General features: G+C 38.5%; 1 protein-coding gene across 7 annotated transcripts in view; it reads right to left on the reverse strand.

Annotated features, from left to right (window-relative positions):
* Positions 1-3,512: 3,512 nt before the first annotated feature.
* Positions 3,513-14,841, reverse strand: part of NAV3 (neuron navigator 3) — a 600,880-nt gene continuing 589,551 nt past the window's right edge. For all 7 annotated transcript variants that reach the window (XM_040491360.1, XM_040491363.1, XM_040491362.1 and 4 more), the window contains 2 exons: positions 10,579-10,782; positions 3,513-6,097 (listed from right to left, as the gene is read on the reverse strand). In XM_040491360.1, the coding sequence (XP_040347294.1) occupies positions 5,978-6,097; positions 10,579-10,782 (324 nt within the window). In that variant the 3' untranslated portion in view covers positions 3,513-5,977. The remainder of the gene's footprint in view (positions 6,098-10,578; positions 10,783-14,841) is intronic.

Consider the following 14,841-nt stretch of genomic DNA (forward strand, 5'->3'; position numbering starts at 1 on the left):
ATTCAGAATACACTATATTGCTATATTCTAAGCCCTGAGATTGCATGATAAGTGGCATAAGCCTGTAAAAAATATATATACATATATATATATTATGTAAGATGATTATATATAATTTCTAGAAAAGCAAATAAGACTCTTGACTCAGTCTGGAGGACCAGAAAGGCTTATCTAAGGTAATGGGATTGGAGACTGTGTAAAGGCCTTGGGGTAAAAGGAAGTAAATTACTGTAAAAGAAATATTGTTTCAAACCTAGTCTGGGACAAAATGTTATCGCTTGATATAATTAGCAATCTCCTTATTTGAATAGCTCAGAACTCTGGTAATTTGTTTCGCAATTTCCATAATTATTTAATTATTTATGGGATAAATATTGGTCTTGGGAAACCAGTCACTCCTGCCTCCACCCGACAATCAAGGGTGAAGGAGAGAAACTTTTAAATTGGCCCACTAGAGGTTTTTCCCATGTAGCAAGGTTATAATAAAACTCTGACACATGCTCATAGGTAAATTGTCTGGAAAGCTGTGGTTATTGTCTCAGTGATTACTTCCATGTCTGCAATTAGGTTACAATAACAGAGAACAGAACCAAAATATGGGCACTGGATGTGTGAAAAAGGCAGCTCAGGGAGAAGCAAAATCCAAGTTGAGAAAGGAATTGTCCTTTGATATTGGAATCATATTCATTAACACGAGATATAAAAGAGAGGGTGTGTGTGATCACATTTACATTTTATAAAGATCAGTCTTTCAATACTGGTGCTATCCGACAGGAATAGAAATATGTGTGTCACAAATACGGGCAACATATATTTAATGGTAAATTTTCTAGCAGCCACGTTAAAAAGGTAAAGAGAATCAGGTGAATTACTTATATTACTATGCTTAATACAACCCAATATATTAACAGTATTTTAACATATCATCAATGTAAAAAATCATTTACTCCGTTGTTCATCAACTTAATACCATGCTATTCTAAAATATAAAGGTGAATTGTTAAAAGTTCCAGTGACAAAGGAAAGTTTATTATTATTTTTCACAATTTTATGGAAAACAGCTTGACAACTTTCATTTTCCTCTACTAAAATAATAGTTCAGAATGTCTTATGTTTAATTTCTATGAATATGTTTTCTTATTGATGAACTCCTACCTAAGTAAGAGATAACGGATACTTGATGAAGAAATCCTCTGCATCATTATCCAGATCATTTCCACTAAACTAAAAATACCGCACTCTGTAATGAAATAGTTTACTTGTTGGTGTCACCCTACAACCCAATAAAGGAAAACACAACAGAAACTTCTTTTTTAAACATCTTCACTGATCAAAGACATAGAACTAGACATTTTTAAGGTGGCTTATTTCTTATAAAAACATAGGGCCTTTTAAATGTGAAAATCCAAAAGGCTGAAATGAAGACATTTGAATTTCTCCGAATTCAAATATAATTCATGTGATCATTCATTCTATCAGTGTCTGAAAACAATCTTATGAATAGATACTATAATTATCCCACTTTATAGGTGAGAAAATTGGATAGAAGACATGTTTTTAGCAAGACTCTAATATTACCAGTTTACAAATTGAATCCTGAGAATATGTTATACTACTGATATAATTCTTATCATGGCCGTGTCATTGCAGCAGCTAACATTTATTCCAAGTTTCATGAATGCTAGACATTGTTGTAAGTGCTTTACAGATCTTAACTCAGTCCTCCAACAGCCCTACAGGTTGGTATCCTTACTCTCTTTCTTTTCTACATGAGGAAATTAAATTAAAAGATAAATGCTTTTCTTTTTAAGTTTATTTTTAGGGAGAGAGAGTGAGTGAGAGATGCGAAGGGGCAGAGAGAGGGAGAGAGGGAGAGAGAGAATTGTGAGATCTCGTGAACTGTGAGATCATGACCTGAGCTGAAATCAAGCGTTAGACACTTAACCAACTGAGCCCCTCTGGTGCCCCTCATTAAATCCTCTTTTAAACTTTTAGTTCTAAAATATGTTAAAGCAGAATAATTTTTGGGGGGTGCCTAATTTTTTAATTGAGATTATAAAAACTCCCTTTATATTAGAATTTTTTTTCAAAATTCCTTAGGTTCCAACTCCAGTAAATATAATGTATATTTGGATGATATAAGTAGGTTTTTGTAAAAATTTTTAATGTGTATCTATTTTTTAGAGACAGATAGAGATGGGGAGGTGGGGGGGGGGGGAAAGGGCAGAGAGACACACACACACAGAATCTGAAGCAGGCTCTAGGCTCTGAGCTGTCAGCACAGAGCCTGATGTGGAGCTCGAGCTCATGAACTGCGAGATCATGACCTGAGCCAAAGTGGGATGCTCAATTGACTGAGCCACCCAGGTGCCCCAATATAAGTAGGGTTTTGAGTTTCTTAAAGTTTATTTATTGAGAGACAGAGAGAGCGTGAGCAGGGGAGGGGCAGAGAGAGAGGAGAGGGAGAATCCCAAGTAGGCTCCACGCGGTCAGTTTGCAAAGCCCGATGCAGGGCTTGAACCCACAAAACTGTAAGATCATGACCCTGAGCCAAAATCAAGAGTTGGATGCTTTTCTTTTCTTTTTGTTCTTTTTGAGAGTATTTATTTTTTTATCTAAATCAAAATTGGTGAACATACAGTGTAGTAATGATTTCAGCTATAGAATTTAGTGATTCCTCACTTACATAAAACACCCAGTGCGCATTCCAAAAAGTGCCCTCTTTAATGCCCATCACCCATTTAGCCCAACCCCCCACCCAACACCTCTCTAGCAACGCTCAGTTTGTTCCCTGAATTTAAGAGTCTCTAATAGTTGGGGCATCTGCGCGGCTCAGTTGGTTAAGTGGCTGACTCTTGATTTCGGCTCAGGTCATGATCTCACAGTTCGTGAGTTGGAGCTCCACAGCCAGCTCTCCGTTGACAGCGCAGAGCCTGTTTTGGATTCTCTGTCTCTCTTTCTCCCTCTGCCACCCTCCTCCTCAAAAGTAAACTTAAAAAGAAAAAAAAGAGTCTCTTATGGTTTGCCTAAGAATTGGACGCTTAACCAACCAAGCCACCCAGGTGTAGAGAGAGCCACCCTCTCTCTCTGCCCCTTCCACATGCTCTCTCTCTCTCAAAATAAGTATTTTAGAAAATCGAGGATTTAATGAAATATAAACAAAGAAACAATAAGTTGATTTAGGTAATATCAATATTCTATTTTATATCAATTCTTATTTTATAATCAAACATTTACACTAGTCAGAGTTTTCTAAAAATACTCACTGAATAAATTTCATTAAAAAATATTTCTAGTACCCTCAGTTCATTTCTAGTACCCTCAGTTTATTTATTTCTAGTACCCTCAGTTTATTTATTAAAACCTATGGGTTCTTTCTGTAAGATATAAAAAATGAAAATTTACACACATCCCTGTTGATGGCGTATTAATAGTACAAGCAACGTTTGAAGGCTTGACACTTTTGGCACATGGTTATTCAGTTTTTCTCCATACACAGACACCACACCTCGTTGTCAATAAATAATTCCACTTTAATGGCAAAGTAATAATTTAGACAGATACAGGGTGCACATTTGCAAAAAAATATATGCAAGCTGGTTTACAAGCTAGAGGAACAATAAACCAATAGAAAATACATCATCCAGTTAAGTCCATTGACACCAAGTACTTATTGTCGGGGCTTTACAAAGACTACAAAACTTTTCAGATGATTTATTTCACTGTTTCTGCCTATTTACATGATATGTTACATCAAAAATGTACAAAATATAAAATGTTTACAGACAAATGTTTCACAAACTAGTTTAAGTTGTAAACTAGGTGAACCTACTGGGATGTATTGCAGGGATTTCTGTTTATGATCATGTTTAGACTGTGTTTCTCGAAATGGCAGGGAAAGATTAGCAATTGTTTTAGATCACGTATTATACAAGGGCAACTAGTCACTCATCCAGCTACATATAGTGATGTTTCAAAACAGCTTTGATCCATGTTTGAGGCTTCAAAGTCAGGGTGACAATTCTATGTGCATAAATTCGGTTCAGATTTCCCTTAGGGCAATAGCACCGGGTAGGACCTAGAGACTTAGAGACACTCTGAAAACTGCACAGATGTCTTGTGTTGTTATTGTTCTAGAGCAACTGACCCACGGGTGGTCACAGAGAGTAGCACCAATTGCACCTCCTGAAAGCAACATATTTTCACGTGCATAGAACAAGTCTACACCATGGCCTAGCCCTTCGGTTCTAAAAACTTAAAGACCCGTCCTGTGTATGGTGGTAACTTCTCCAATGATTCCCATCAGTTTTCATGCACTCTCTTTAAAGCCTGCCACAACAGATGCACTTTTGGACATTTTTCTTTTCCAAATACGTATTGGCTTCATGAACAGTTTTGAAGCATGCTCACTCTAGCACTGATAGCTCCTGCATAGTCATAACAACTGTAAGTACAGGACAAACACGCCGGATAATAACAGCTTCGAGGGTTTGCATTCTGTATTTGTTCGCAATGTACAGGAAATCTCAGCAAGCGAAACACCGCTTAACACCAACGGGATAAGATACATTTTCGTGTGTGTCTGTTTGGATTTGTGCGAGTTTTTAAAATGATTATTTACAATACCTACCCAGTAGACTGTGCAAATCTAACCTTCTTTTACAGTATAAACGCTTCCTCTTCCACAGTGACTACACTGCTTCAGTGTTCTTTAATGCTGAATTTCTCGTGTACGACAATAGCAATCGAAACAACATGCTCAAAACTAAGAGTAACAGTAATAAGAAGAAAAGGAATCGGGGAGGAAAGCCAGACAGTTGTGCTCATGTTGCATCTCCAAATCTCCCTCCTTCTACAACTCTCTTGCCTATAACTGGATGGAGTTCAGCCACATGTCTTCGCTTTTAAGTGACGGTCAGAGAGGGTTTCCGGGTTACTTGAACATTTTGGAGAAAGGGCAATCTAAACACCCCAGGTAAAAATACTGATTTTTTTTTTCTTCTAACCAATTCTTCCAAAAAAAAAAAAAAAGATATATAGAGATGAGGCTATTGTATTAACTGGCATTGCTTGGTTGTAAATGAAAAGACAGTGGAAATTACCAGTGGTTTAGGATTTAAACCAGCTGTTAAACTGTTGTAGAAATCTGTTTTAAGGCAGTGAGACAGCACCATAGGAAATGTTCCTTCTTTCACTGAAAAGGCTCAAACGAACGAAGCCCTAAAAAAGCCTTTTGTCAGTGTCGACTAGTAATTGGTATAAAACTCTTGTTAAGGGAGTGGGCAGGTGGTTTACAAAGACCACTGTGGTAAAAACAACCTTATAAAACCTGTGACTCATACACGGAAAAGTGGGCGGAGCACATCGTGTGAACGTGGCAGTTAGGAATCACATTGGCACGTATCCAGCTCGCCGCAGTAGTGTTTTCCTGGCGGTAGCACAATTCCCTTTGTGCTGATGGAGGGCTGGCCTCGCGGCTGCATTTTGCAATGGGGTGAGCGCACCACACGAACACTACTGGAGCCCTGGGACCAGCACCATGTGGCACAAAGGAGGCTGGACGGAGAAGGGGCCCTGCCTGGGGAGGACGGCCCGTCAGAGGAAACGAAAGGAGGGGACAAAAAAAGGTCTGCACTGTAAACTTTTAAAGAGGAGAAAAATAAAGTCCAGTTTGGCTATCCCGTGTGCAATCTATTCGGTTGCCCTGTCATTAGGGTCCTTTCCAGTTGAGCAGTGGAGCCGTACGTCACTCCACGGATATAAAAATGCCTAGAAACAAAATAAAGTTAAGCTCCCATCTCAATTTAGCATCTTGGCGGTTCAGACTCGGTTCAGCTGCCTCCTTGGAGACCACAACTCTGGGTCAGGGCCCCTGACAGGGTGCTTTCTTTCATACTGGCAGTGGTTTAGTGAAAATACTTTACTTTTTACACATTTCGAAAAAGCATGAGTCTCTTCCCCTAACTTTTTTCACCCTCTAGAGAGTAGATTCGAGAGATGAGTCTAAAATGTCTTCTTGGTGGCTGGTGCTATCGCTGTCACAGCTTTGTGTGCCCGAGTAATTGGCTGCTTCTTGGAGTTTCATTAGCATATTCATCTGAAGAAAGAAAAAGAGACATCGATGTAGGCAGTGATGCAGTGAGCGAGCCAGCCCCACAAAACACACGGCCCTGAGCCACACAGAGGCACCGTCTCATCCCGTCCAAGTGAAACGGGAAAACAATCTGAGATTTTTATTAGTTGCCTCCAGCTCCTACACGGTTTCTCCCAAACACGGCTACGCCACCAAACCATAAGGACAAAACAGGGCCTCGAGACAGCTCTTTTATTTGGGGTCGTGAATGAATACTGCTCCAGCAGGGCGACTGGGAAGGAAACCCTATCACAGCTGGACATCTGGGCTCTTTGCTGGAGAGTTCGCCAAGCTGCCTAGCTTTTTGGCGGGGAGAAGCAGAAAGCATTGAATGGCAACGGAAAGTCGTGAATGTTCATACACACGCGGACGCGTACACTGGCGCCCACTCGCGCTCCCCTGAGAGAAGGAGGGGACGGAGGGGAATGAAGCCAGCTGCCGCACTCAAGCACACCATCTGCTGTTCAGGAGCTGACCTCCAAGGAGGTGAGTGAATGAAGCCGACCATGAGCGTTGGAAGAGGGAGAAGGAAAGAATCCCTGTCAAGTTTCTGACGTTGTTGCAATTTCTGGCTAAAATATGATTGCTACGCCACTGAAAACAAGAGCCGCCTTCTGGAACAGCAGCAGCTGTCTCAGGTCTCCCAGCTGATAGGACAATGGTAATATGTGTTCCAGTAAAAGCGGCATATGCGTGAAAGCACCTGGGGAGAAAGACAGCTAGCGTTTCCATGTCTTACAAAATAAAAGGCAGCCACCTTGCTTGGCTTGTGGTAAGATCTGCAGACCCACTTTGGAGACAAAAGAAAAATTGTTTAAAAGCAAATTGTGGATGGATCGTGCAACCATTTGAGAAAGCGCAGAAAAACTGGCACCTGTCTTCATGAAAGGAGTGGACTTGTTTTCTTGTCAAGGGATTCTATAAATTGTAATCATCTTTCTGTTGTTTAATGCAGACTAATGTATTATTTTATAAAGTCATCAAAGTTGTTCTTTTTTTTTTTCCAACCTAGAGAAATAGAGAATCTGATCCAAAAGAAAAAAAAAAATCTTAAAAAAGGATCCCTTAGTGATACGTTAGGCTATGCATGCTTGCGGGCTCAGTGTAAAATGTGGGTTCAATAAATGCTTTTGAAATAAATGATAAACTGATAATCACCAATTGCAGCAAGTATGCCTTTCTCACCAAGAAGTTCACAGTTTATAGCACATTTTAAAGTCATTTTCATATTCTTCAGGACAATATTTTTCAACATAATTGTTAGTCTAACTCTCTGAATTTATTCAATCAGCTACATACAGATTTGAAAGTAGTGACAATCTCTCAAACCCAATAAGGCAAAAAGCCAAATCTCCATCAACGCTTCCTTTCTCTGTCTCCCTCTCTCCCTCTCTCTCTCTCACCACACACCCTAACCTCCATTCACAATTCATACTGTCTCTCTCCTTTCTGGTGTCAATTCCTCCCACATTAGTCGCCAGCTGTATGTTCAAGCATTTGAGTCAAGAGAATTTGTGAAACACAATTGTGTGTTGAGCGTCCTCCTGATTTACTAAGGGTAGAAATTGTAAATGAAATCTGTTTAAAGGGTTATTATTCTATCTCACTCATAAATGTTTCAAATAGCTTGAATGCTGAATGCTATAAACGTTTTATGATATAACAGAAGTGTTATTAAAGTCTTAATCTATGAAAATTGTGTCATATAGTAAATACATTTTGTTAGAATAAGTTCCAAGTCTCAGATCCATAATAAATGTACACAAGGGATTTACTTTGCTTTCTCACAGTTCAGGTCAAAGGAGATTACAAGAGGGGGCAAGGTTACATCTGAACCAATAGTCATGGGGATAAATCATTATTTTCTGCACAAGAATTTCCCTCCTCTCCTCTGCCTTGTCCTTGGTCAGGTCCTTATCACCCCTGCTATTTACAAATCTGCTGGGCTCCCAGCCTCCAGCCTCTCTCTTTTAATCTGTCCTCTGTTCTGTTACCAAAGTGATCTTTATAACTTGCAAATCTAGCTAAGGTAAATTAAGTGCCCTGCCCAAACACCTTCGGTAATGCCTCGTTATCTGTGTGATTCCTTCAAAGATAAAAAAGCCTTGGGCATAATGTAGCAATTGCAGACTTTTGTCGCTTCAATTGTTCTTGCCCCTTTTGTTCTAATCTCACCAATCTGCATATAGCTTCCTAAACTCATCATTTTTATTATACTGTTTCACAGTTCCCCTGCTGCTTCCTTGATCTTGGATGTCCTCCAGCCAACCTTAATCTTGGATGTTCTCCAGCCAAGGATGAACTTCTATTCATCCTTCCAGATGCAGCTCAAGTATCTCCTTCTCTGTGAAGCTTTCTTCTAATCACTTCCTCAATGGACTCACAACTTCACTTAGCATGTGACTACTATTCTTTAACTATAATTTATATAAGTAGACATCTCTCTCCACTAATGGACTGTGAGCTTCTTGGGATCAGAAATGATATTTTATTTATGTCCTGACCACCAGGTCTTAGCCCTGAGTACATACTCATTAACACTTATGGAACTATGAATGAGTTTATTGATAATGAATCAAATACTGGGAGATGCATCAAAAACCTGAATCCTTGTTCATATCCAAATATGTATTTCTTACATTAAATAGTGGATTTTTTCCCAAATACTTTTTATTTAGATTGGACCACAAATATATTTTACTTGATGTTAGTAATTATAGAATTACAACAAAATAAAAGCAGACCAAGAGGATATTTATTTTTTTATCAGAATATGCCTGATCCAAGATTTACTTTTAGATAAGTCTTCTATTTAACATTTCATAATCCCTGTTTCTTAAGATATTTAGTTGAGCAGCTGTTTAAGAATCAGATTTTTTTTAACCCTAATTTTCCCTCAGTATGGGAGATTCTGGACCTCTTTTCCACACTAGAAGACAAGAGCACTTAGAGCCAGGGAAGATTGCAGGGTTTAGCTGATGAGGAGTGTGGGAATTGGGAAAGCTGAGGGCATAACTTACTCTACAGTATAATTCTCAATACAAACGCTATAAAACCTCTCCCTACTGCAGACACAGTCTATCAACACTACAAAGGTAAGACTAGAAGTAATAAAAAAAAAAATTCATATGTGATAACCCATACTTGTACTCTAAAGCTTATATTTACTGTTAAATGTTAACCATTCTGTAAGCAATTAATTAGTGTATGCTCACAATTATGTTGCATCCAAACCAATCCCTCTACCACTGTTGATTTCAAGCTATGTACAAGCTAAAGGGCCAGCTACCTGTAATAAAAATACAAGCCTAGGCCCTTAAGGATTTGATGGTCTAGAGCAAAAGTCCAATATAGGAAGTCCTATATAGGAGTCCCCCAGACTCTAAGCAGGTCTGTAAGTGTACTTCCATGACTCTATGGAAGCCTTTGAAACAGTATGCAAATTTTCCTGTGTGTGAGTGCACTTTGCTGGGGAAAAGATCTTAAAAATCTCTGAGGCTGTTCACATGTAACCCCCAAAATGTTAAGAATGGTCATCTGGGATGATAACGTTGTATATGTATTGGGGTTGAGGGTATAGGAATATTCCAGAAAATATCAAGTCATTTTATGTTCTTGGGTATAATCATAGGTTATGATTTTTAATCATTTTCTTTTTTGTTCATTTGTTTTAAGTAGCAAAATGGCTTTTTTTTTTCAGTATCTTTTCTTCCTGTATGGAATGTGCAAGTCCAGTGATTTCTTTAGAATGGCAAGCTAATAAACACACTACATTTGATACCAATCTATACAAATGCATCTACAAACATAAAAAAATAAATACATAAAGATAAAATATTTTCCTAATAATACCCTTTACTTAATATTTTCAGAGTACTCATACTTTGGAGTTTTACTCATCTTTATTAAGCTACACACAATTGCAAATTAAGCAGGACAGGGAGAATCAGGGAGAATAAGTCCCCTTTGATTTCCAAGTCAGTTTATTCTTTACCACAGGCAACAAAAGACTAATTCTAAATTTAGTCAAACTAGTTGATATATGTAAAATATTCTTTAGTTCTCCAAGTGTATGTTACATTATTTTCTTTTTTAAAATTTAAACACAAAATTCAGTGTTGTCTTAAATACCTAGTGAATTGAGTCTGTAATGTTGAAGATTTATTAATTTATTTACACAGTTTTACACCTAATAAGATAAAAATTAGGGTCAAAGAATACAGCCTAGTTTTAGAGTTTTTTGATTTTTAAGCATTCAAGGTTGGCCTTTAAGAATTTCACCCAATGAAAGCAGGCCAAAGGTAAGAGTTAAAACTAAATACCTATATCAGGACAGTACCAAATCCTACCTAAGATAACTATATCCTTGGTACAAATGACTAAATAGTGATGACCACACACTGTAATTAAACTTATATTAGAAGGATCACACGTCAGTTTCTTACCAGAGGATCCCCTTCCGTGTCACTTTGTGGAATGTGCTTTGAGGTTGTGGCTTCCTTAGTGGCTATGCAGCCTTCGTACCCAACATCTTCTGGTCGCAACTGAAGTAATGCTGGACCATCCTGAGGCAGAGACGCTGAGCTCCATGGGTATGTGTCAAGCACCCACTTTGAGGGGTCTTCCCAAGGTGCCCGTTTCCCATACATCTAAAAAATGGTTACATATTTAATAAACATAAAATATATTTCTATTCAGTAAAACAGGTGACACTAACTTACCGATTCCTTTGCACCCTGAGTTCTTAGGGGCCTTTCAAGCGGACTGTGTCTGTATACAACTTTTCAGATTATAAATACACATCTGTGTACATATCTCTCTTGAAACTTGAAGGAGAAACAAAATGAAGGCTGACCATTTGGGCTAGGTGGTCACCATTTGGGAGACAGGGTGAGGGAGGTTTATGTAAAACGCATATAAATATCACGGTGCACATTTATCTTTATTGGTAATTTTATTAACCAAAAGAAAACTCACAGCTGAGAAAGGAATGTTCCAGTGAGGGAGAACTGAAACAAGGCATGCTAGACAGTAAACAGAGTTCTCTACTAAAGTGCACTTTGGGAAGATGATAAATCAAATAAGAGACTTTTTCTCTGTCAACCTCATTCTACACAAACTTTCTTTGAAAATAAGGATCCTTTCTCTGATAGCCATTTTCTTTGGATTAATTTCCCCCAATAATTTCATTGTTCCCTGTAAAAACTCTTTTTAGATATATATTTATAAGGTCAGTGGTAAGAGAAGAGAAAAATGGGAAATGGAAGGACTCAAGTGGAAGGAGAGTCAGTATGAAAGAGATAATAAAGCCTTGTTAAAGTACTGGCAGTGGATTCGAGGGGAGAAGACGAGTACAAGATATGCTAAAAGTTTTTTAAGCTGGAAGAAAAAATGAAACTATTAAGAGGGGCACACTGAAGAGAAAGGGGTAGAGGGGACTTTGTAAACAATCACAAGGCCGCAGGGGGACAGAAAGACAAGCTAAAATGAAGAGGAGACAGCAGTAACATGGGCAAACTTGTTCTTTGATGTACTTCCCTTTCCTTGACCTGCTCGACTGAGGGCAATCCTGGTTACCAGGTGCATATTTGGTCCCAGATAGCATACTGTGAGCTGTTCTCTATGGCTTATTGTGGTTCAGTTAGACAAGAGGAAAATGGTGGACATTGACACCATAAAAGACACATGGATTGCCTTCGAATTATCTTTTGGGTTTCTCCTGGAGGAACTATGCAGGGTTGTGTCAGCCGTGACTTGAGAGAGAGAGAGAGAGACAGAGAGAGAGAGAGAGAGAGGAGGCCAGGTCCTGATATCTGTGTATTTCCTGGGAGATGATGGCAGGAGTAGCAATCCTAGATTTTTTTTTTTTTTTTATATAGTTCTCTTGTTTTGGAGCAAAAGTTTTCTCTAGTTAAAAACCTGCTTTATAGATCTGTAAGACAAAGCATGCTATACAAGTTAAGCTAATTGCACGAAAATTTACATTTGTTGGAAAATATATGTTACAAAAAGAATATGAAAGTCTAGAATCAACTGATGCCAACCTTTTAATGAATCACCAAGGAGAGCAAAATTGGAGGTGGCTAATAAAATGCTAAATATTGGGTGCCTGGGTGGCTCAGTCGGTTAAGTGTCCGACTTCGGCTTAGGTCATGATCTCATGGTTTGTGAGTTCAAGCCCCACGTCAGGCTCTGTGCTGACAGCTCAGAGCCTGGAGCCTGCTTTGGATTCTGTGTCTCCTTCTCTCTCTGCCCCTCCCCAACTTGTGCTCTGTCTCTGTCTCTCAAAAAAAAAAAAAAAAAAAAAAGAAATATAAAAAAAAAAAAATGTTTTTATATTAAAATAAATAAATAAATAAAATAAAATGCTAAATAGGTCCAATTCTATATTTCAGAGTAAAATAGATACTATATAAAAGTAATGGAAAGCATATATAGTTAAGTATTTAGAATACTTTAAGTAGATTGTTCACATTTCAAGAAAGGTAGAATCACCAGAATAAAAATCAGAATCCATTGTTATCACCAGAGGTTTTTTTTTTTTTTTTCCAACTAGAACATCTGGCAGAGAGTATCCCCATATGGTTCCTCATCAAAGCATTCATTTAAAAAGAAATTTTTCTACTCCTCTCAACTCAGATTTTCATTTTTGCAGTCAGGCTTTGTTTTTTCACCTCTTGTTCTAATTCAAGGTTTTGAATCCAAGGAAATGGTTTATAACACACGCGATTCCCTTTCTTCCTGCTCTTACAGAAAACATATATGTGGACCACCCCAGGAATATCATCTGCCAATGGATTTCGGGATTTCTTATCTCTCCATTGTGTTAGATTTCCCCCTCTACACTCCCTGCATCATGGTTGATTTAGTATTCACACTAACCTATTACTAAACATCTACACCCACAGCAAGAAACAAGACATTTCTACCCCTCTTCAAAAATAATTTTGAGGGGTGCCTGGGTGGCTCAGTTGGTTAAGTGACCGACTCTTGATTTTGGCTCAGGTCATGACTGAACGTAGATTGATGAGTTTAAGCCCACATTGGGCTCTTAACTGACAGTGCTGAGCCTGCTTACGATTCTCTCTCCCTGCCCCTCCCCTACTTGTGCGCATGCACACTTGTCTCTCTCTCAAAATAAGTGAACTTAAAAAAATAGTAATTTTGAAATATCTCCCAGTTTTAGTCTGGGAAACACATTACTCTAATGGTCATACGTTTGCCTAAATGGAAGCTGTATAAAATTATAATTTTCAGAATAGTGTTTTATAAATAATATTGATTAAAATATTAAAAAAAGAACTTATGTACTTTTTTTAAGTTTATTTATTTTGAGAGAGAGAGAGAGAGAGAGACACCATGAGTGGGGGAGGGGCAGAGAGAGACGGAGACAGAGAATCCCAAGCAGGCTCTGCATTGTCTGCACGGAGCCTAACATGGGGCTCGGATCCATAAACCCTGACATCATGACCTGAGCAGAAACCAAGAGTCAGATGCTTAACTGATTGAACCACCCAGGCACCCTAGAACTTATGCCCTTTTCAAAAATGATATCTAAGGAAGGTCAGTATTCTTAGGTATTAATGTTTTTGAGTTTGTAAAAGCTTTCTTTTTCTTTATATGTATTAGCAAGTACAAAATAAAGAGAATTTTATATGTAAAGACTTGGATGATAGCTTATTAATACTGAAACTATCTGAAGAAAGCATATAATTCATTTAGATATTGGTTTTCATAATTATGACTTCTAGAATATTATACATTTTAATATAATTTTTTTTGCATAAATGATTGAAATTGAGAGACTCACATCTTAGCCTAATAGTTTTAGAGGAATCCAGAAAAGTGATATATTATACTTAAAAAACAGAAACCTTTGGTATAGTCTTTTATTTTGTTGAAACCATTTACTGGCGCTAGATTGGCTCATACTCTTAAAATACGAAAATGGATTATTTAAATCTGCAAACCAGTTGATAGCATTCTCTAGGGTTATTATCTCTGAACATCCTCATCCACATAATATTTATCATGTTTACCAGAACCATCATGATGGTTCCAAATGCTGCCAGACTGTTATACTAGGTGAGGAGAGCATGCTGGGAAAGAAAGGGGAAGGACACTGCAAATGGCAAGATTTCATTCTTTTTGATCCTACCATAGTTTTCATTTATTTTACTTTTAATTTTTTTAGTGTTTGTTTACTTTTTGAGAGAGTGAGTGAGCATGAGTGGGGGAGGGGCAGAGAGAGGGAGACACAGAATCTCCTGAAGCAGGCTCCAGGTGCTGAGATGTCAGCACAGAGCCCGACACAGGGCTTGAACCCATAAACTGTGAGATCAAGACTGAGCCGAAGTCAGACGCTTTACCGACTGAGCCATCCAGGCCCTCCCCTACCATAGGTTTTTTATTTAATTTTTTTTTCAACGTTTTTTATTTATTTTTGGGACAGAGAGAGACAAAGCATGAACGGGGGAGGGGCAGAGAGAGAGGGAGACACAGAATCGGAAACAGGCTCCAGGCTCCGAGCCATCAGCCCAGAGCCCGACGCGGGGCTCGAACTCACGGACCACGAGATCGTGACCTGGCCGAAGTCGGACGCTTAACCGACTGCGCCACCCAGGCGCCCCCATAGGTTTTAAAAAGTCAACTGCCTTAGAATTTAGAGCACTCCCTCAAGATAGTAAAGGATCTTACAAGTGACGTTA

Source organism: Herpailurus yagouaroundi, unplaced genomic scaffold (genome assembly GCF_014898765.1).
Source record: "Herpailurus yagouaroundi ecotype Mexico unplaced genomic scaffold, PumYag 182, whole genome shotgun sequence".
Classification (NCBI taxonomy): Eukaryota; Metazoa; Chordata; class Mammalia; order Carnivora; family Felidae; genus Herpailurus; species Herpailurus yagouaroundi.